Genomic DNA, 22051 nt, shown 5'->3' with positions numbered 1-22051 from the left:
CCCTTCCTTCTTGGGAGGGATTGGGAACTAATTTGGTTTAGAGGGGATGGAAAAGACAAGACGTAGTGACGAATTTGTAAAGTGTAAATACGGGGAGGGGCAAGGGTGGAGTAGATTGACATGGGGGGTGACGAACCGGCTAGGGATGAGCTTTCTCCGTTCGCTCTCCCGCGCCCCTCATATTGCATTGCCTTGCATGACGTGTACCCTTGCGCCCTTGCCCCCGCTAACCTCTGCTTTGTCTTCCTCTCCACCCATGGACCCATTACCTTTTGTTGAGGGGAGTGTGCAGGTGCCCTGAGCTGTGCGGCTGCACTCTTGCACTGCACCCTGCTGCCTGCACCGGTACACCATATGGACCACACGTTCTGTGGCCTGGCACCTTTGCTTGGGCAGGCAATCGCGGCAAACGTTATCCTGCCCTGCGGACCACTGTTTTTTAAGTGGGCCCCAATGCCATGCAGTCGGACCACCTAAGATGGCCCTGCTGGCCAAAATAAAAAGCGGACACGGTTTGTGCACTTTTTATTAAATTCCTCCGGTGTGCCAGGAAAAGAAGATCTCAGGTTTTGATGATGGCACACCGAAGATGAAGTAAGAAGACGTCGCAGCCCAGCAGCCAGCCAAGCACAAGGCATCATTGGTTTATGAAATGGTTTTTGTGCCTTTTGATGATTGTGCATTTTGGTGCTTTTTGTGCATTTTTATTTTTATTTTTGTGCATATGGTGTATGGTGTATTGGTGCAGTGCTTTTGTGTTTCCTCTTCTCAAAAATTATTCTCTCTCCCACAAAAAGGACAGGTCCTGGGTTGTAGTATTGTAAATAATTAGTAGTCTTGTAAATAACATGCTCCCCACCAGCTTCATGTATAGTTTGAGGAGTCTTTCCGTAATTCGGTTAATTGTGGGCGTGAGTCAGTTAGTTAGTACACAACGCAGTAGGTGGGACATATCTAGTGTTTAAAACTGTCGCACACAGGGTGTTAGGTTAAAAGTAGAGGGAAACTACACCTAAGTGTCACACTAATTGTTAAAAAGTAGTCCTGACCCTTGCATCAGAACCGGTCGGGCTCACTGGTGTGTGGGTTCGGCTCGGGGACGAGCCTGGCGAAGCAGGGGTGCAGTGTTGCGGTTCTGAAAGTGTACATATTTGATAAAGGTTAAAGGTTTTGCCCCCATAGTTAGTCCACATGCAACACGTAGGTCACCTTAGAACGTTAGTTATTTCTTAGTGTATGTGAGATAAGGCCATTTCCAATAGCGATACCTGCGTTGTGTAAAATAAATAAATAAGAGTAGGCCCCGTTCATTTTGCAGCCCGCCCTCCAAACGACCTCATTGCGCACCATCCAGTCTGAACCCCATTCCCCATTGCGCCCATCCAGTCTGCACCCCATTGCCCTCGCATTAGGATGCTGAAACCAGCCAAATGCCATGAGGTAAGGCCTGGAAAAGGGGTGGAGCGCAAGGGTGGGGGTGTGGCCACGTCAAGCAGACATCAAGGGCGGAGCCGGTAAGACCCCAACAACCAACCAGGGCTCAGTGGGCATGGCTTAAGGGGCGTGGTGAGAACGTGGCTGGCACATTCGAGAGGGTTCGCTGGGCGGCGCTATATAACTGCGAGCACAAAGCCCTTCCACAGGACTGTGCGAAAAGGACTTATGCGGTTTATCAGGACTGAGCTCGCTCGCATGAACAGGCCTGACGCAGCGGCACTCATTGCAGAGGACTCTCGTGGAAAAGGACTGTCCAGGACTGAAGAGTATATGTGCTTTGTGAAAGGATTGTCACGTTTGGCATTGGTGGAAGGACTCGTTGAGGATTTGGCTTTGGGCTTGCTGGGACCGCCAGTATAACCGCTAGCCAGTTCGTTTATTACGTACGTGGCTAAGCCGTGAAATAACCGCCCAGCCTAGCTCACCTCTCCCCATATAATTGTCCGATCCGCGCCAACGACACGCGGAGAGCTTGCCTGCCGTCTACCATCTTCTTCGTGGTACGAGTCGGGGACCGGAGCGAGCTGTGGACGCCATCTGTGGACCCTCAACCCGACCATCTACAACCCCAGTGTGAGTCTGAGTCTGAGTGCGAACGGGCCCGTGTCCAGGGATAAGTTAAGACCGTATAAGGCTGCCCTGTGTATCTGCTTCTTCTTCTTCACTGCGTGGACTTCTCATCCTTCCTGTGTAAATAATTAATAAATCAATTGTTCTTCCTTTTCCTATTGATTCGACCGTTTTAGTGATTTCTCTATTGGGTAAACGTGGCACGATTAGGAACCGCTCAAATCGGGTTAGTTCCTGTTAACGGCCCGAATCGCGGCTCGCTATCGCTCGGCGTGTCCACTAAAACCGTGGTTTGGGTGGGGTTATTTCCTTGCTTCCTGGGAGGCGCTGGTAATTAGGTAATAGGACTAATTCGACCTACCACCCTATTCAGCGCTGACCGGAAGGAACGTCATAGCCCCGGATCGCGTCGGCTAGATAAAGGACAAGGGGATTCATCCCCCCGTGGTAAGGGGAAGGCCGACGTTTGAGATCCACAACATTATATTGAATTTTGAACCCTAGTAATATACAATTCTTTTTACAGGATATTTACACATATTTCAGGTTTTTATGACACAAATTTTATTGAAATCAGATGTAAGAAAATTAGTTAAATTGATACATGTGATACATTTCATGAAATCATGAAAGGTGTGAGGCGGACATGGAGTGCGTTTGAACGATCGTAATGCGAAAGCGTACAGATCGAGTGAAGCAGTGAATGAGTGAATTGAATGAGTCCAGTATAAATTTATCGACTGAAGGATCGAGGAAGTGAGCGATGTAGAGGAGGGGAGTCGGTTAAGGGGAGGGAGCGAAACGGGCCTGGTTGCAGCGTTATGGAGGAAAGGACAATAGACGAGGACCGCGGAGCCTTGTTTGGCCGCCTCGCCGACCTGGCCAGCCACTTGCACCAAGGCCCCTTGGTGGCCGCCGAGTACTGCCGCGCGTTTTGTGAGGTGTTGGTGGAAAATTCCAGAACAATTCCAGTTGCGGAGAATTCTCCGGCTCTGCTAACCACCTACAAAGAGGCTATTCCTGCCTTCACGAAGATCCTCCCGTCCCTCTCCGATGATTGTCCTCAAGTGTCGGCCGTGCTGGCCCGTTTGGTGCTCTGCTGCTTTGAGCTCCTCTTGTATCTGCCGGCCTCAGATCTTCCTGTCGGTGTCTGGGATGCCTTCACCTCGTCGATCGAGGAAATCCAAGCTACGCTGGAGCAGCTTGGCCATGATGAATTGCGTGTTGTGCTGGAGGTGGTGCGAGCCGGTGGTGCATGGCGTACCCCAGCGATGCTCAGTATCTTCCACAAAGAGCCTGTGCCATCAGAAGAAGTGGATGCCTCACTGCTGTCAGAAGGCCCCGTCATGCTGCGCTTGCGATTATCTTTGTTGGTTGCTGTGGGCCACCATGCTGAGGCCTGCCGCCTCGCTGAATGTTGTGAAAATCTCTCAAAACTCGGGTCAGCTTCTGCTACCTTCAGATTGGCCCGTTTGGGACTTGTGTGTGACACTGCCACATCTGACAATGACCTTCAGGGCGAGGCCGCACACCTTGATGGGTCCGAAGCGCTGGATCTGGTGTGTAACCTCGACGCTGCAGGTCATGCACATGGAGCCAGGCTCCTCTGTACCGCGTTGCTCAAACGCAAACTGCAGAACGTGGAGAAAGACTCCACTGGGGAAGTAATAGTGCTGTGGAGCCAGCTTACACGAAGAGCTTGGCCTTCTGAGCCATCTCGCTTTCTTTCTGCTTGCCTTGAACTTGGTTCAGTGGCACGTACAACCTGTCATCTCCTCTTCCGTATCCGCACAATACAGGCTGAGGTGCCTTCAGATGGTCTTGAAACTTGTGTTCAGCTTTGTATCCGTGGCCTTCGTCTACAAGCCAAAGATGGTTGTGAAAGTGCGACGGAGGAGCCTGTCTCTGCTATGGTGTCATTGTGCCTGACCCTTGCTTGCCTGATGCCTGATGATGCTGAAGTGGGGCGAGCGTGCCTCTTAACACATTTCTTTGAAGATGTTTCGGTCATTACTTATCGAGCGCTGGAGCAGGCGAGCTGCAACCCAGAAGCGAAGCCCACATGCAGTGGCAGCCTAACACCATCTATGCGCTGTGAGTTGCTTCTTCTTCTCAAAGCCTGTTGGCCGTTCGACCCTGAGCTGTGGGACTGGACCTCCCTCAGGCAGCAGTGTCTAAATATGCTCCCCAGTGAGGAAACCGCAAAGCTAGTTCCGGCAGAAGGGGACTCTGCCAAAGAGGAACGAACCTCGCCTGGAGTCGAGGAGCAGGAAGAAGAGGAAGACAAGGAGAAAAAGGATCAAGGTGATGTTAAAATACCGTCGGATGATGGCAGGATATCTTGGCGTGAGGCTCTTGCCGCCACTAACTTCATGCCTGGCTACACGATCAATGCGCAACATCAACACCATCGAGGGAGGACTGGTATTGCTGCTTCAAAACAACACATGCAGCAGTCATTGATTAATCAGCCCCAAATTAATTCTGTTCGTATTAAGCACCGTTGCCGACTTTGCCGAAGATGGTGTGTACCCTGGTTAGAATAGGTACACCGTATCCCTGCGTGTCGTAAGAGGCGACTAAGTGGGTTGGCGTCAGGAAGGGCATCCGGCCATAAAAACATTGCCTCAAAAAGAGAACCATGACAATTACAACTCCATATGGGCAGGGTACAGCCCGAAGTGGAGATCGGTTTCTGAGGTTTGGGACATGGAATGTAGAGACAATGACAGGGAGATCAGGAGAAGTGGTGGAAGTATTGGAGGTTTATCGGGGCCGGGTGGATGCCCCAACGCACCAACCGGGGGAGCAATTTGAATCCTTGCTGCACAGGTGCAGTGGTGCAGAGAAAGAGGAGATAACAATAGTGGAGGTCCGTGTGGTGGAGCCGGACCAGGTATTTATTGATCAAGGCCTGTGGGGGTCAGAACTGATTGGGAATGTGAATGATGAGCATGATGTGACACAGCGGCTGGGGACCTAGGACAGTCCCATGGAGGTGGAGTTTGACCAGGCCCAAAGGAGCTTCGGGGAGGAGGTGGGTCGGTCCGAGGAGGAGGTTGACGTGACCGAGGGGATCCTCACCGTGCATACCAATTGGGAACAGGATGCTCCGAAATTGCAGAACCAGTTAGGGGAGTGTGTTGGCTCCGGGATGGATTTGGACATTGGAGGATCGGGAGATAGAGCCTTGGGAGATTTGGTCCCCATAGGGAATTTGGACCAGCTGCAGGGAGGGGCTGAACAACCTGTGGAAGGGGTTGTTACCTGCAGCTGCAGTGATTGGACACCTGGGGCCAAAAATTTTAAAAGGAAATTTAAAATAAAAATAAAATGGGAATTTGATGTGGAGCAGCCATGGAGGGAGTTGGTCTATGGACGCGGGTCGAACAAAATGGACAGGGATGGACATAGCCTGCCGGACAACCATTGAAGCATCTGTGGAACGTGATGGTGTGTGAGTGACCGTCCACAGATTTTCCGTTATGATTTGTGGACTCTCGGTTTGGGAAGAGAGCCATGGGTTTGATGAATCGGGAATGTGTAACATGCCGAGCATATGGGCCATGCTCGGCTGGCATGTGTATGGCAAAGCACCTTTCTTTGGTGAGTTTAGTAAAATGTGAAAAATGTTTGGCATGGGTAATCTGAGGGTTAGATGCAAATTTAAGGGTGAATTTTGAAATGCTATGGTGGGCACTGCATAGTGACACCATTATTAATCCGGGTGTGTTAGACCAAAGTGTTGGAGGCTGTGATAAAATTGACAGGTTAGCAGGACACAGCCTTCAACTGGTTGCGGGGGCGATTGCGCCAATATTTGGGACGCGGTATTATGGGGATGAAGTTGTGGGTCTGAGGGGCAAAGTGGTGCTATGGGTGTCTGAGGTGTGTGGACCATGTCTTCTGGGTGGGTCTCCTGGTGGAGCATGGCTGTCTACTGGACCTTGGTGTGGTCAAGTGTGGGTGGGCACTGGGGGCTGCAGTTCTGTGGACTGGGGGATGAGGGCGGCGTAGGTGACGTGCGGGGAAAGCCACCCACTGCGACCGTCTCCCCCAGGGCCGAGGTTGTGCGTGCGGTAGTGTTGTTGGCAGCAGGTGCTCACCACATTGGCCAGCTGGGGTTGGTGCAGCTGTGTTCCTCACAGGGGGGCCGAAGCATGGATGGTGAGTCGCACCCTTATGGACACATGGGCCATGTTGACGTTTCGACTGCTCGGCTTCTCCCGATGACCCTTGCACGGTGAAGGTGCGGAGCTGTCGTAGCCACAGGTAGTTGCTTAGAACAGTTCACCATTGGATGCGGACCCACATACCTGCCAGTGTAGTGGGGACAAAAGTGAAATTTGGTAAAAATTTGTTTGGTCCAATGATAAATTTTGGGATTTTGAGGGTGGATGGCACTTTTGGAACTGACCAACCGGTAATTACCTACACATCAAGGCAGAGGGTTAAGGCCTTGATGGTTACTGTCCCAGGCTTCAGCACTTGCTTATGTAAATTTGGGGGACATGTAATTTGGAGTTGGGGGTGGGTGAGAGTGATGACATGGCCGGTGAGGGGGGATGGAATGTGTGCCACACAGTGTCTTGTGTGTGGCATTTGTTTTTGTGTTGTGGTTATGTGTTTTTATGTGGTCGTGAGGTTGGAGAAAATGGATGAGTGATGATTATTGAGTGATTATTATGTTTTGAAAATGTATTGGTAAAATATGAACCGGGGATTTCACATGAGGCAGGCCATAGCAAAGGTTTTTGTAACATCTGCTCTGAATTGTGTTGGAAAATTGAATGGCAGCGGGGAAGAAAATGTGTTTTTGGGATCTTGTGGGTGGGGAAGGTGTGTGTGTCCGCAGGTACAGATCAAGCTCTAAGGAGGGATGCCTGCGGCCCCCCCCTCTGTGGCCATTTACTCCTGGAAGCCAGTGGTATCTGGAAATTGGAGCTCGTCGGTGGAGGGTCTGGTTGGGCGCCGTGGGGTAAGGGAGACTCCCGGCGACCCGTGTAGCTGCGCTGAAGCAGGAGGCAACGGCGCCTGGTGTGTGGAGACCCTCACCGTGGGGTAATGGCGGAAAGGGCCGTTTGGCTGTCACGGGGCCAAGAGGTAAAAGGGGGGGAGGGCAATGAACTTGTGAGTCGGTTGACTTGTGTTTGGGACTGCGGGCACCACAGCCTGAAGCGCCCCCACCATCTTATTTGTGCGGTACCTCCCCGCTGCCTAGTAGAAACAAACGCACACACATGTATACGACATCAATGCCATGGTCCTGCAGGGGGGTGTAATCAGTACGTGCTTGATAATGATTTTGTGTGCAAGGATTTTTGGAATGAGAACGAGTGGATAAGGGGTTTGTGTCGAATGAATGAGGGCGAAATCCACCGAGCCATGTCACTCACCTGTAACACCTGGACAGGGCCCTCGGAAATTTAGGGGTGCATTGGAATGGCCCCACAGGTAAGGTTGCGTCTTGTGGCATCCACCGGGGGACGCGGTCTGTAGACTGGGGTTGTACAAATATTTGTTAGAGTTTTTGAATTTTTGGTTACGGTTAAGGTTTGTGGTTAAGGTAGATTTTGAGTGTTTGTTTGTTTCCTCCCACCACAGGAGCGACGAAATGAAATCATTGTACATATTTGCATGATTGTTAAGGGGATTAGCATGTTAAGGAGAATAGGTTGGAAGTCCGGCTCACTTCCCACAGCCCTCCTGATTTATTTCGTAGGTTAATTAAGTGTGAGACAGTAAGTGTTAAGACTGGAATGGTAGCGCCTGCAGTGAACCTTGCAGGAGCTACGGTTCCCGGCGGGGGGTGGGGGGGGGGGGGCTGTGTTATGAATTTGGGTAGAGTGATTTCTAGAGCCAGGTAGATCTGTATAGGTAACATGCTTCGACTGTCACGATAGGGAATCTACCCTGTAATAAGTTATATGTTAGTCCGGTTTGTCAGAATAAGCTGTATTGATGTCCCCGCTACAAGGGAGCAGGGCGTGCTAAATAGTGCAGGGATTATGGATAAGATTCCTTTGTTCATTGTCGTCCCCTGTCGCCAAACCTTTGTCCCTTATGGCAATGCATACTCATATAAACACTTAGATAGGCCCTTAGCGAACATTAAATAATTCCCCTTCCCTTACAATGACCTTGGAAGAAGACCGGCAGGAAGCCAGATCGGGACACCGCCGGATGGCCGCCGCCAGCCGCACCACCAGCTGGCCTAGCAACATCGCATGGGACGAGCTGTAACCACTCCGCAGGGAACGTGTGATTGAATGGCGCGGAAGGCGCGAGCCTTGAACCAATCAGCGCGGAAGGCGCGAGACGGTTCAGGAGACGGCGGGAAGCTACGAGGCTCTGGTTGGTGGCGCGCCAAAACTGACGTCACATGCCAAGTGACAAAAGGACTCGCTGGCAGGATTCTGGAAGCTTCGCTCTGGGGGATTGAGTCGTGCTGAGGCTTCGCTCTTGGTATTGAGTTGTGCTGGCCCTTCGCTTGTCGTTGTTCATCCTTGGCTCTTGGCTCTTCGTCTTGAGAGGTCCTGGTGGTTGTTGGTTCACCATATTCGTGGTGCTTGGAGCGGTGCTCGGTGCTTTTGGTGCTGTGAGCGAACGGACCTCGTGGGCAGTCGACGAGGAGCCTGGAGTGGGGCGCGTTTTTTTGGGCCTGGCAGAGCGCGTGGGCGAAGCGGACGGAAGGTTTCCTCGCGCTGGAGCTTGGAGCCGCGTTGGACAGTGGACAAGACTGCAGACAGTTAAGATGCACCACATTTCACACGTACACGACGGACAGTTATTTTTGCAATTCATTCCCCTATCTCGTATTTGGAAGTCGGTGTGCGGGATCCCGATTTAGGACATTTTATTACCGGCGCGTATTTCCCTGTCCCGCTGTCTCTTGTAAAATAAACCCTTGTATTATTTTCCCTTTCCATTCAAAATCTTGTGTCCGTTTTGAGTTAATTCCCCTGCAGGATCGAAGCTGTGGTTGTATCGCTATCGGTAAGCGCTTCCGCCTCTTCCTCCTCACTTCTTCCTCCCGCGGTTGATAGCAAAATCTGTATTTCGTCGTCGCCTCAGTTAAAGCCGTTCTGGTCATTCGCGAGCCCTGGTATTAACCGGAGGGTATTCGCACGACAATATACTGGTCTGGGCGTGTAATTTTCCCACATATATCAATTTAAGTATTTATAATCCTGTTATTAATTTAGAAAATAAATTATGAATTTCGACATCATTTTCTGGCAATTTGCACAACCTTTCACAATACTCCAAAGGCACTTACTGTTGCAATCCAACTGTCATATCTCAAAAAGCTGCTTGAACCCGCTCCTTCAGGTCTTGAAGGTTCGCTGGATGAGTTGCGTAAAATTTGTATCCTAAAAACTTTAAATATGTATCAATATCCTGCAAGCAATTTGTTTGATTTTGTTTCTTCACGATATAATTATGGGGGTTCAAAAATGTGGATAGATAAATGGCCCAGCCTGTATTTGCTCATCTGTAAGTATTACGACACTGATGTTCAGGGAATATGGTGGCAGTATCAATATTGATGTACAGGAAGAATGTCAGAAGAGTAGTGGGGAACAAAAAATAATTATTAAGGAAAAAGGAACAAACAGTGCCTTGTGATAGATATAGCTGTCCCATCAAGTACTGTATAACGACCTCCAGCTAGAAATACACCAGTTGTGGTATGTGCAGATGAAGAAGAACCCAATGAAATAAGTTGATAGCATCTCTGGCAACATAAAAAACCATCATGACTGCAAAATACAGTTATCTGAGGCATGATAGACATTCTGAACAAAACTATCGACGCTAAGTAACTGTAGGCCCATGCTAATACTCACAAAGAGCTTCAGACAATGACGGTGCAAGTTTAATCTTGCAGTTATAGGAGTCACTTAGCATTGTGCATTATTTCTTGTGAAAATAAAATAATAATCATAATAATAATAATAATAATAATAATATTCATCATTATCATCATCTGAATAGTAATAAAAGGTGTGCAGGGTGTGAATATACAACGTTTATACCCTCTATCTTGAAATAAACTCAACCAATAAGTACAAAAAGTCCGTAATTCCTTTCGTCAAAGTTTATTATTTAGTATGGAGGATGTGGCTGCTCGTTGCATCATTCCTGGAAGCAGGGCTGTGCTGCTGATGTGGTGCCCCGTTTCCAGTAAGCTCGTACTCATTTTGCCACCTCGGAAGGATGACAGGCTGAGTCAACCCACCTGGTGTTAACTTATGGCACGACAGCGGCTCAAACTCAAGACCCTAAGATCTTAAACCAGCCACCTTAACCATTAAGTCAACACCAGGCTTTGTTTCATCAATCACCTGACCATTGACTACTCAGATCATGGCGATGTTAAGGGGCAATGTTACCCTCATATAGCATGTTTTCACTTATTCTGCTGCATCTATCCAAAGTGCTAATTCTCAAAATGAAACCCAATTCAGGGCAGTGAATGTGCCAGTATATAATTATTACACAACTTGATTGAGTAAAATCCACCTGAGAATATGTAATTATATACATATGTACAAGTGTCTCATGGATGAAGCATGTACAATCATGGATGATATGATGACGTGCTATTATTTTTCATATTGTTTTGCTAAATGAAATAGAATGCGGAGCCCTACTTGCTAAACTCAACCATAAAAACTAAGTACCCATTTATTTGCATTGCCATTGGTCCCAAAATACCTCCCTTTAGAAATCTTCAATCTGGCCTGGGTGGTAAAGCAATAAGAAGATTGAGTTGAGCCGCATATCTCCCAGCATCTAAACAAGTCCAAGCAGGCCAAACTGTCCCACGGAATCCAACAAGTACCAACTGTTCTGTGGGTCCAATGGGGAAGATGTAGGTGACAGTTAAGATAAAATAACCAGGAGGAAAACACAATGTTTGTTTGACAATCGGGAGAGTGGAAACTTATTTTGAGGACATGATAAACCAATACTGGGGCACGTTACATTTGCAAGTGGTGAAATTGAGTGGAGAAGAAAGACGAAAGGCTGAACTTAGTGTGGAGCTAGGCCGGGATCTGATGATTCTTTCACTTTCAAAGTATAAATTATAAAATTATGAAGGAAATGATAAAGATAAAACAATAAAATAAACCATTCACTTATTTCACAACTAGATGGTATTCATTGAATACTTACCCTGCACAGTCAACTTATTGCGAGCCAACTCTTCTGTTTTTGAACATTTTTTTTTCTTTGATCCAATATGGCTGCCAGACCACGTGAACGATGACATCATAAACTTATATTCTCTAATATAATTGTTACATAGATCATGCTCAATACATTTCAAACTTATCAGATTAAGCGTTGTCCCTGTCGAATTATGACGTCATAATTATGGCACCAATTACGTCACCGTTAACAACACCTATTCCCATATGGAGCTCTTTACAATGAGCCATGTTTCAACTTTTTCCATAGAGCGGTTTTGGAGATATAGAGGTGCAACATTTTCCGGTTTTTCCAAGATGGCGACTGTACCACATGACCTATGACATCATGATTATCATCAAAATATTCGAAAGGAGGAGGCGCTCCGGTGGTGAAAATTTCGTGTCCATCAGACCAATAGTTGCTGAATTTTTTTTTTTAAACAATGATCGCATAAGTGTTGTACTTGTCCAATTATGACGTCATAACGAAGGCACCGATGACATCATTATTAACATATCTTGTTCCCCATGGTGGGGGTCGGTGACAATGAGCCAGGTCTCAATTTTTTTCGATGGAGTGGTTTCAGATATAGAGGTGTGCAGTTTTTTCCAAGATGGCGCCTGCACCACGTGACCTATGACGTCATAATAATCATTAAAATATTATACAGGAGGAGGCGCTCCTATGGTGAAAATTCCATGTCAATCGGACGAACGGTTGCCGAAAAAATGAATTTTTTAAATGCAGACACGTACGGCACACGGCACACGTACGTAACTGAATGCTTAACCCCGCTTGTCGCTTCGCGAGCACAGGGTAATAAGTTATTAAATTGTACCATGATACATATCCTCTTGATTTCCATTTAAAATGGTAAGTATAGATTTTAAAAATACACACCAATGGAGGCCCAAATATTAGCTTCTTTTATAGAAGCCCAAATATGAAAAGGAGCCCGTTTGGATTACATCAATTAGCCAGTCATGTACCATTTGCACGAACTTGTGTCATGGGGATCCGCAGCCAGTGGAGAAGTTCTGGAGTCACAAGTTGATCAAGAGGTAATTGACCACGTGATGTCAGTATCAGTACTGAGCTGCCAGGCAGAGTTCAGGTGCAAGGGTGAGAATGTGCGGCGAAGTAAGCAAAGGTCAACGTGTTAGCACTGCGGTACAACAACCTTTAGCAATCATAGGTGATGTGACCAAGGTGGGTGAAGAGAATAACCTATAGAGATACTCGTATGTATCAGCACTGAAAGAGTCCATTGCACGTTCTACAAGAGCAAAAAAGGAAGTAGTTTATCAAGTCAAGGTCTCAAGCCTTTTAATATTACATTAATTGGTTGTAAATGAGAGCTCTGAGCATCATATTTTGTTGAATAGATTTGCAAATAAAATTTTAATCAAAATCAAGACTGTCTGACACTGCCTTAAGATGACATTTGTGTCACAAAACATCTCTTTATCTCATTTGTCCCTTGTCTCCTCCATGTTAGAACTACTTCCTTTGTCTGTGCACCTTTAAATCGCCAATTAACTTTATAAACTTAAACTGACCAGACTACCCGGTATATGTCATACTTGTTGCGTACTGCCCGGGCAAGGAAAGAGTCCAGGTGAAAAGGAAAGCGAAACAGCGAGGATGCAGGGATGAGCGAGCGACCAGTAAGATGTCCGCTGTGAGCATCCAGAGTAAGCAACTGCAGTCCGTCCTGAGGCTGGGTCACCATCCTCCCATCAACCTGCCCACACGTTGCGTATCACATTTACGTTTTCATGAAGGCTACAGATACTGACTTTAGATTCTTGCCCTTTCACTACCTGGTAGCTTTTCTGCTGTCTCCACAACACATTTATAAGCCACGTGTACATGAGAATATTCTTACTCAAAAGGGGAAACAAGCAGGAATGTTAGTGAGAGTGTGAAAACTTTATACATAAAAAGAGGATACTGTGACTGCATGAAATGGAAGTGAGGAGCGAAATAATTGTTAAGTTGTGATTTGTCACTAAAGGCTCCATATTTACAGAAAAACAGGACCGAAAGTCTAAAAGCGGCCTCGCCTGGCTTGTTTGATACTGTTACATTTGTGGGGGTCGATGATGAATCTCATAGGAAAGTTAGGAATGTGTAAGTTTTAGTATGGACCATGTGACGTGAAAAAGAAGCCCACCTTGATGTAACAAAGTAGGGAATCTGTATGGAATAAGATGGTATATGTGTCTCCATAGGAGGAGTGGAGCTATGCTAATTAGGTATGGCTTAAGGATAAACCCCAGTGTGTAATTGCCCTGTGATTTTTCCCTTCGTTGTTATTGCATCAAAAAGGGCCACCATTACAACATCCCTTATCACTGACAATATGACCATACATGCCGATCAGCAAAGGAACCCCGCCCAGCTGAACATTCCCGAACGATGACTAGAATACGCCCCCCCCCCCCCCCGACTACTCGTAACGAGGAGGCCATGCCCCGGCCTTCGTGATTGGTGGAGGCACGATGGGATGATTGAGTAGCGCTTGATGATTGGACAGAGTGTGACGTCAGCAGTCGAACATTCGAGAACTGGAGGAAAAAAAGCCGCGTCTCGCCGTCTGGTCCTAGTTTTGTGGTGGATGGTCGCTCCTCTCGTGCGCGCTCGTGCAGAGAACCTTTGGAGCATTGTGGAGTTTTTGCAACGTCGGAGGAGGGGGTGTTGTTGACTGTGGTGCTTTTTGGGGGAGGAGAGAGCCGCGTCTCGCTGGACGATGGGAGTGAGGAAGGGCCGGTTGGCTGCTTGTTCATGCCTGGGCGTTTTCGGCACCATTTGTTGGTACGTTTCCCGTGCAGTGGTTCGAGGCAACGACCAGCAAGCCTTACCAGCCATTTGGGGACGCCAAGCTAAGTGCCAGCACTATACAAAAGGCCATTATTTATTTTATTTAACTTTAGTTTCCCCCTTGTTTGTATAGGTGTCGGGATGGATACGACTCGTTAGAAAATAGTTTTTACCTTACAAACATTGTTATTGTCTTTGCATTTATTTTCATTAAGTCATTATTTGTGGAATTTTACTTTACTTGTCCTGGTTCATTTCTTTGTTTTGTGGGTTCGGAATAACCCTGTGTGTTCCCTATCAGATAAGACTTCGAACCTTCCTGCGCACGCCAGAAATAATCCTGCCAAGTTCGAAATACACCTCGGAGTAAAAGCTCGTTCCGGTCATTAGTCCTCTTGGAGTCTCAACCCCGGGGACATGACAACTGCTGTCAAGGAGTGGGATTTGAACCCTCTGAAAAAAAAAAAATTGGTGTCAGGTAGTGACATTCAGACCTGGCGGACACTGGGTTGTCCACGTTGCGAGTGCGACACTCGCTGAGTGGAAATTTCACTCAACTTTTGGACTTAAAAAATTTTCAACGGTCGTCTTCCTCCCTCAGAGGGAGGATCAATTGTAGTACCGGGGTGTCCAAATTTTTTAGTCGATTGGTGTGCAAAAACGCAACATCGTGTTTTCAATAATTTAAAAAAAAAAGAAGAGGTTTTTCTGAGGTAAATTCAGCGCGTGCGGAGAGGCTGCTCGTCATGTGATGGCGGACGTGTATGAAGTGGAGGAGCAGCTAGAAGGTTCAGAAGCGCAAGGAAGCGGGTTAGGGGTCGAGTTTCATGAGGGTAGGATTGGAACCTCCCCCGTCCCGAGCGTTCGAACCTCCTCCCCCTTAATGTCGGAGAAAGGGACGCAGGTAACGGGTACGATGTCCAACCAGGTTTTGGTTCAATTATTAATGGGAATGAGAGGAAAGAGTGACAATATGAAGGGGTTGGAAAACAAAATGAATATCCAAACGAATAAATTGAAAGGAAAAATTAATGGTTTGAAGGGAGAAATAAAGGGACAAATTAATGGAATGGAAAACAAAATTGAGGGATTAAATGAACGACTGGAAAACGAAATTGAGGAAATGAAAGCCTGAACAAAAAAGATGAAAGCCCAAAGAGAACAAAATAATGAATTTGGGGCACAGGAGGGGGGAAATGTTTGCTGGAAGAGGACCTGGAAGGCTGTCGCACCTGTGAGGATGCCAGAATGCACCAGCAGAGGGAGGAATTAGGACTTGTGCAGTACCAGGGTGGTCGTTTGGAGCAAGAGGTGGAAAAATATGGAGGCCCATTTAACGGAACCAGAGCGGATGTTGGTAGACAAAGATCTGTTGGGGTCAAAATTGATTGCGGATAGAGTGAATGAAGTGTTACAAGAGCGGCTAAAAACCTGGGACAATACCATCAAGGGGGAGGTTGCTCGGGTCCAACAGAGTCTGCGAGAAGAGGTGAGTCGGTCCATTAAGCACCTCCAGGACAAGATTAAGGTGACCCAGGGGACCCTCACCACAAGCCACATTTGGGCACAGGAGTTTCCGAAATGAAATGCCCAGCTTTGTTTTGGCCCCGAGCTGGATTCGGACATGGTGGGATGGGAAATAGAGCCTTGGAAAAAGCGATCCCCATAGCGAATTTGTATCAGCTGCAGGGAAGGGCAGAAAAATCCGAAAAAGGGGTTGTAACCTGCAGCTGCGGTTGGGCACGCGAGGCCAAAATATTTTAAAGTAAAATTAAATTGAAACTCAAATTTAAATGGGAAATTGATTTGGAGCAGCATTGGCGGGAGATGGTCCCCGGGCTGTGAAATTCGGACCAGGAGAGGTCATTGGGGTCGGCCTCGTGGGACATTGCCCCACTTGTAAATTGGGTTATGCCAGGAAGCTAGCTGGGGGGGCTGCGATGGCGAGATTTGGATGTGGGGTCCGACTACGGGTGTCATGGCACGACCCGGGCCCCACGGGGTCAGGTGGAGTGTGGCGTCCCTGGTCCATCAGGGCGCCGCCCGAGCGAGTGTCTTGGGCCGGCAGGGTCATCGGATTGAGACCTCCGGGGGTCCAAGGTGGTCTCTCACAGGCACCTGGCATGGTGTGTCATGAGGACCACCAGGGGGAGGTGTTGTAGGCCGTGCTTTGGTGGTGGCAACACAGACGGCCAATAAGGGCCTGATGTGGTGACCACCTAGGCATGCAGCCTAGCAGCCTCTCCCTGAGACTCTGGGACAGCCAGCATGTGATGACTTGCCATGCTGTGCTGGTCTATGGACGTGGGTCGAACCGCATGGACAGAAACGGTATAACCTACTGGACAACCATTGGAGCATCTGTGGAACATGATGGTATGAGCATGGTCTTCAACAGATGTTATGTCATGATTTGTGGACTCTCGGTTTGGGAAGAGAGCCATGGGATCGATCGGTGCGAATTCAAACGAGCCGTGCATATGGGTCCATGCTCAGCAGGCAAGTGTATGGAGAAGCGCCCTCCTTTGGTGAAAGTAGTGAATTGCGGAGAAATTGGCATGGGTAATTTGAAGGTTAGATGTAAAATTGAGGGGGAATTTTGTTAAGCCATGGTGGACACTGGGGCCAGTGACACCATTATTAATCCAGTTGTGTTAGACCAAAGTGTTGGAGGCTGGGACAAAATTGATAGAGTGGCAGAACACAGCCTTCAACTGGCTATGGTGGCGACAGCTCCAATATTGGGCCATGGGTTGTAGGGATGGAGTTTTGTGCAGTCTGGAGGTCAATGTGGTGTTATGGGTGGCCGAGGTGTGCGACCAGTGTCTTCTGGGATTGAGTCTCCTGGTGGAACATGGCTGTCAACTAGACCTTGGGTGAGGTCACATGTGGTTGGGCACTGCGGGGTGCATTTGGTCGGACTGGGGGGATGTGAGGAAATGCAGGGGACGTGATGGGATGCCACGCACTGTGATCATGCCCCCCAGATCCGAGGCCTTGGGAATGGTGGAGTTGGCAGCAAGTGCTCACCACATTGGCCAGCTTGGGCGAGTGGAGCTGTGGTCCTCACAGGGGGCCGAAGGATGGATGGTGGGTCACGCCCTTGTGGACACTCGTGGGCCATGTTGGTGGTCCAGCTGTTCAACTTATCCCAATAGCCCTCACACAGTAGAGGGACAGAGCTGTCATAGCCAAATGTAGTAATGTAGGAACGGTCGCCGGAGGAGGCAGATCCACATGCTTGACAGCACAGCCAGATAAAAATAAGTTTTGGGGAAATTGAATGGTCCCATGGGATAAATTTGGAATTTGGCAGGGTGGATGACGCGAATGGGCCCGGCCAACCTGCAACCTGCGACTACCTGCACTCAAAGGTAAGGTGCCTTGAGGTGTACTGTCCCGAGTGTTCGGTACTTGCTCACAAATTGGGACATGAGCAATTTGGAGTGGGGGTGGCCGAGAGTGATTACATGGTCGGTGGATGCATCGGTTTCAATGCCACAAAGGGTCTTGTGGGTGGTGTTTGTTATATGTGTAAAAAGTTTTGTGTTTTTGTATTGTAGTGAGGAAAGTTGAGTTGTGCTTGGAGAGTGAATGTGGGAATTCACATGTTAGCCGGCCATGGCAGTGTAGGAACACAATGACATGGTCTTTTTGCACTACAGTGTTTGAGAATTAAATAGCAGTGGGGGAGGGAATGTCATTTTGGATTTTGTGGGTGGGGAAGGTGTGTGTGTCCGCAGGTACGGATCAAGCTCTGGAGGAGCGGTGACTGCGGCCCCACCTGAGGTAATTTGTCCCTGTCAGTCAATGGTGTCTGGAATTGGAGACCCGTCGGAGGGGGGGGTTTGGTGGGCGACCAGTGGGTATGGAGACCCATGGTGACCCGGAAGAGGCTATGAGAGCCTGAGGCCGAGAGAGCCTGGACGTTGCGGAGACCCTCCTTGGCGGGACGTATAGCTAAGGAGCTGTTGGCTGTCAGGGGCAGAGAGTTGAGGGGTGTGGGGGGGGAGGGGGGGTGAAGAAGTCGCAAGTCGGCCCGGTCGGGTGACTTGTTTTTAGACGGCAGGCACCACAGCCTGAAGTGCCCCCACCATCTGGTTGTACGGTACTTCCCCGCTACCTAAATGAGGAACACATCTGTATGTAATGACATTTAAGCCATGGTCTTGTAGGGGGGTTGAATGGATGATTGATTATTGGGGTTTATGTGTGAGTAAATGTGGGAAAATCCACCGATCCATGTCACTAACCTGTGCCAGAAGGACAGGGCCCGCAGAAATTTGGGTAAATTGGGATGGCAGCGCAGGTAACGTTGGGCATTGTGTCATCCACCGGGGAACATGGTCGTTAGAAGGGGGTTGTACAAATGTTTTGAATTTTTGGTTAAGGTACTCTATGTGGTTACGGTAGTTTTTTTTATGTTCCTGACAATTTTCTCCTGCCCTCCAGCAGTTGGGAGCGAGAACCAAGTTTTGTAAATACTTGAATTGTTGTTAAGGGGTTCACCACCTGACTGTTAAGGAGTTAAGAGATGATGGTGAAACAGCTGTTCGCCACCATCTCTTGTCTTCCCCCATCCAAAACCTCGATCTTTTCTTCCCCCGTTAATTCACCCCAGATCCACTTTTTTGAAATACCGACTTCTTTCCTGGAGGTCCTAGCAGTGTCCATGTGTTTTTTTACCTCTCCCCCCCCCCCCTCCCATGCCTCCTCCCCCCCAAGCCCTCCCCCTCCCACAGATCTCTCGATGTCCCTACTCTCAAATGTTGTACTTGTGTGCTTCCCTCTCTCTCCCCATCTTGTCTCCCACTCCCTTTATCATATTGTTGCGAATATGGAATTTGGCCTCCATATCCGCTTGTAAATATTCCCCTATTTTCTCCAATACTCCCCAACTTTCCCCAATCCCCCATTCCCTAGTCCCATTGCATGTAAATAACAATCAGTAGAGCCGACCTTCCCCTTATTCCCCCATTAAATGTCGTGCCCAGGTCCACCGCACCACACGTAGACAACTTTCGGACATCTTCCTAGTTATTCTTATTCTATGTCAGTTAAGGCCTCGTCTCCATTAATTATGACTCTTCGTTGCACCAGAATGTGATTATATGGCATCAGTAGTGAGTTTAGGACCTTTCCCATACCTCCTTCCATCTTCTTCCCCAACAATTACAACAACAACAGAGGAGATGGCGGCGGAGCGGGGGAGGATGCGTCCTCACACCGGCTCGATTAGCGCCATTGACCACGCGCTCCACGGGGTTACCACGGAGGGGCTGGCTGTCAGCTCCTCGTCAAGGGCGGAGCCTGGTAAACCCCCCGCACGCACCCAATGAGAAGCAACGTGCCGATTCCACGAGGCGGAGCTAACGAGCCGAGGGCGTGTCACTCCCCGCCGGATATACGCAGCCCCGCGCCGGACGTGACGTCAGATGCGCCCCCAGCTGGAGAAAGAACGTTGCCTTGCCTACGACCGCTGAGAGGAAGAGAACCCGCCTGAGAAAGAACGTCACCTCTGAGCGCTGCGACGAGACCTCCCCGCATCTCTGGACCGGACCGGGTCGATTCTAACCTTTGAGCACAGGTGCACCTGGAGCCATTGCTACCCGCCTGTCCTTTCCATCAACCCCCGTGTGAGTCAGCCGTTGTCCCGTTTGCCTGTCGTCTGTTGGGGAATAATATAAGATTGTGTCTAAGTGCTTGTCTTTCTATGTTGTACCTCTAGCCCCTGTAATCTAACCTTTTCCGTAACGAATATAATCTCCTCCGGAGGTCTTGAGAACCGTATCCCTGGTGTCGTCATTTTATAACCCAGCCGGGTGTCTTCTTTTTCTTATTGAGCCAGCGTGGCGCGGCTTCGTCAACGTCGAGTATAATCGGTAACTTGTGCAGACGTGGTCATACCAAAACCGCTCGGTAAACTAACATCTAAGCCACGTCTGTAACAATTGGTGTCGAGGAGTGAGATTCGGACCCGGGACTAAATTAGTTAGGCCCAAATTTTGGGAGGGAAAATCGAGCCGGAGCGCGTACGGCGCTCGACCAAATCGATCCGGAGCGCGGTCCCGCGGTTACTGCGCTCGACGAAATTATAACGGCGAAATTTCGAATTTGTGTTACGAAACTCGAATTTTGAAAGTCGCGCCATGGCGGATCAAGACGGCTGGGGTCCGGTAGGGGAGAGTGAAGCAGGGTCGGTCCAGGACCAAATTGAGGGACATGAGGGACATGAGGAGAGCGAAACAGCGAGGGTAGCAGGTGCACAAAATGGCGCTCTAGCGCACGTGATTACAGCGGCGCCACATTTAGCCACGCCCATGGTCGCGGTAGTCGAACCGGAGATGCCAATGGATTTGAACCTTTTTGTTATACAAATGAAGGCCCTTATGGCCCAGAATAGTGAGCGATTGGAGGGCCGGATGGATGCTCAGAGTGAGCAAATGGGGGTAATGAGGGACGAAGCGAGGGGTACCAGTGAGAAGTTAGACAATAATTTTGAGGGGTTAGACAACGGGATAAAAGAAGTGAAAAATGGGTTAATGGGGGTAGAAAATAGAATGGCTGCCCAGGAGAATCAGATAGAGGGAGTGAAAAATGGGTTAGAGGGGTTAGAAAACAGTATGGAAGGCAAATTGAGGGACATGAGGGACCAAGCGGAAAGGGAAGTTAAACAAATGGAGCAGCAGATAGAGGGGGTCAGAATGGGGGTAGAAACCAAATTGGATGCTCACAGGGAGGAAATGGAGCAGATGAGGGTGGCATCTGGGCAGGAGATGCAAGTGATGGGAGAAGAGATCAGAAGAGGAGTGAGTGAGGAGGTCGGAGGAGTGCGCGAGGAGGTGAGGCACTGTAAGGAGCACATGGAGAAGGAGGTGAGAAAGGGGACTGTAAAGTTACAAGGGGGCATAGAGGTCCTGACGCAGGAGGTGGAACAGCTGACGGAGGGACAAAAAGGACTAACGGAGCAGGTTCAAAGGAACACTGCGGTATTAGGAGGGTTGAAAGCGACACAAAACGACATAAAAAACGACTTGATAGCGACAAAGAGGGAATGTCAGATGGTACGTGAGGGACTGACAACGAGGTTGGACGAGGTGATAGAGGTAATGGAGACGAAGGACCGGCAGGTGAGGACGCACCTGGAAACGGTCAAGGTAGCCTTGGAGGACGAGCTTGAGGAGACGTACCGGGGAATAAAAGAGGTGAGGCACAAATTAGAAGAAGTGGAAGAAGGGGTGAGCGAAATTAAGAAGCGACGGAGAGGGGATAACAAAGAGATAAAAGAATTGGTCCAAAGTCTGTGTTTGGATCGTGATGTGCTCATTAACCGAATGAGGGATTCGCAGGTGATGGAGGAGAAGCGAAGAGGAAGAGGACCCGGTGTAAGTGGTGACCAATATGGTCGTGCGTATGATGCGCCAGGGGATTTAAGGAGCTTGGGGGTCAAGATAGACCCGGGTGTTCGTGAGAGGCCGTTGGTGAAGTGTGCGACAGGTCTGGTGTGCGAAAGAGGAGGGGTGCAAGAAAGTCCGACTCTGGGGTGTGTGAGGAAAAAGTGCGTGCCAAGGAGTGAGTGTGCTGGCGAGAGTGAGTCGGTCGTAGCGTGTGTGCGAGGGAGCACGTGGAAGCGCGGTGTGGTGAGTGTTGCAGAGGGTGTGATGGGAGAGTGTGCGCAAGAGTGTGCGCGAGAGAGGTGTGTGACGGACAGGTGCATGAGGAAAGAGTGCGCTGTCAGAAGTAAGGAAGAGTGTCCACCAGTGGTGAGTGTTACAGAGGGTGTAACGGGAGAGTGTGCGCGAGAAAGGTGTGTGACGGACAGGTGCACGAGGAAAGAGTGCGCTGTCAAGAGTAAGGGTGAGTGCGTTGTCAAGAGTGGTGGTGAGAGTATTGAGAGTGACAAGGAGAGTGATTTGGTTGTGACAGGTGAGCGAGGATGTACACCTGGGATGGAAGGATG

The 22051-nt window shown here is 49.0% G+C and overlaps 2 protein-coding genes across 4 annotated transcripts in view; one reads left to right on the top strand and one right to left on the bottom strand.

Annotated features, from left to right (window-relative positions):
• The first annotated feature begins 724 nt into the window (after window positions 1-724).
• On the top strand, window positions 725-4733 carry LOC144891005 (zinc finger protein Rlf-like). Its single transcript, XM_078773007.1, has one exon. It carries the CDS (start codon window positions 2889-2891, stop codon window positions 4611-4613), a length of 1725 nt encoding a protein of 574 aa, XP_078629133.1. The 5' UTR covers window positions 725-2888; the 3' UTR covers window positions 4614-4733.
• Window positions 4734-10153: 5420 nt separating this feature from the next.
• The window catches only part of CEMIP (cell migration inducing hyaluronidase 1), a 219980-nt gene continuing 208082 nt past the window's right edge, over window positions 10154-22051 (bottom strand). For all 3 annotated transcript variants that reach the window (XM_068108654.2, XM_078773005.1, XM_078773006.1), the window contains 3 exons: window positions 12852-13012; window positions 12258-12364; window positions 10154-10923 (listed from right to left, as the gene is read on the bottom strand). In XM_068108654.2, the coding sequence (XP_067964755.2) occupies window positions 10805-10923; window positions 12258-12364; window positions 12852-13012 (387 nt within the window). In that variant the 3' untranslated portion in view covers window positions 10154-10804. The remainder of the gene's footprint in view (window positions 10924-12257; window positions 12365-12851; window positions 13013-22051) is intronic.

This window comes from Myxine glutinosa, chromosome 2 (assembly GCF_964187855.1).
Source record: "Myxine glutinosa chromosome 2, kmMyxGlut1.1, whole genome shotgun sequence".
Lineage (NCBI taxonomy): Eukaryota > Metazoa > Chordata > Myxini > Myxiniformes > Myxinidae > Myxine > Myxine glutinosa.
Note: the sequence above shows the minus strand (reverse complement) of the source record. Positions and strands in the feature narration are given on the sequence as shown.

Coding starts and splice junctions, on each gene's coding strand:
- LOC144891005 (XM_078773007.1), top strand. CDS start 2,889: ATGGAGGAAAGGACAATAGACGAGGACCGCGGAGCCTTGTTTGGCCGC.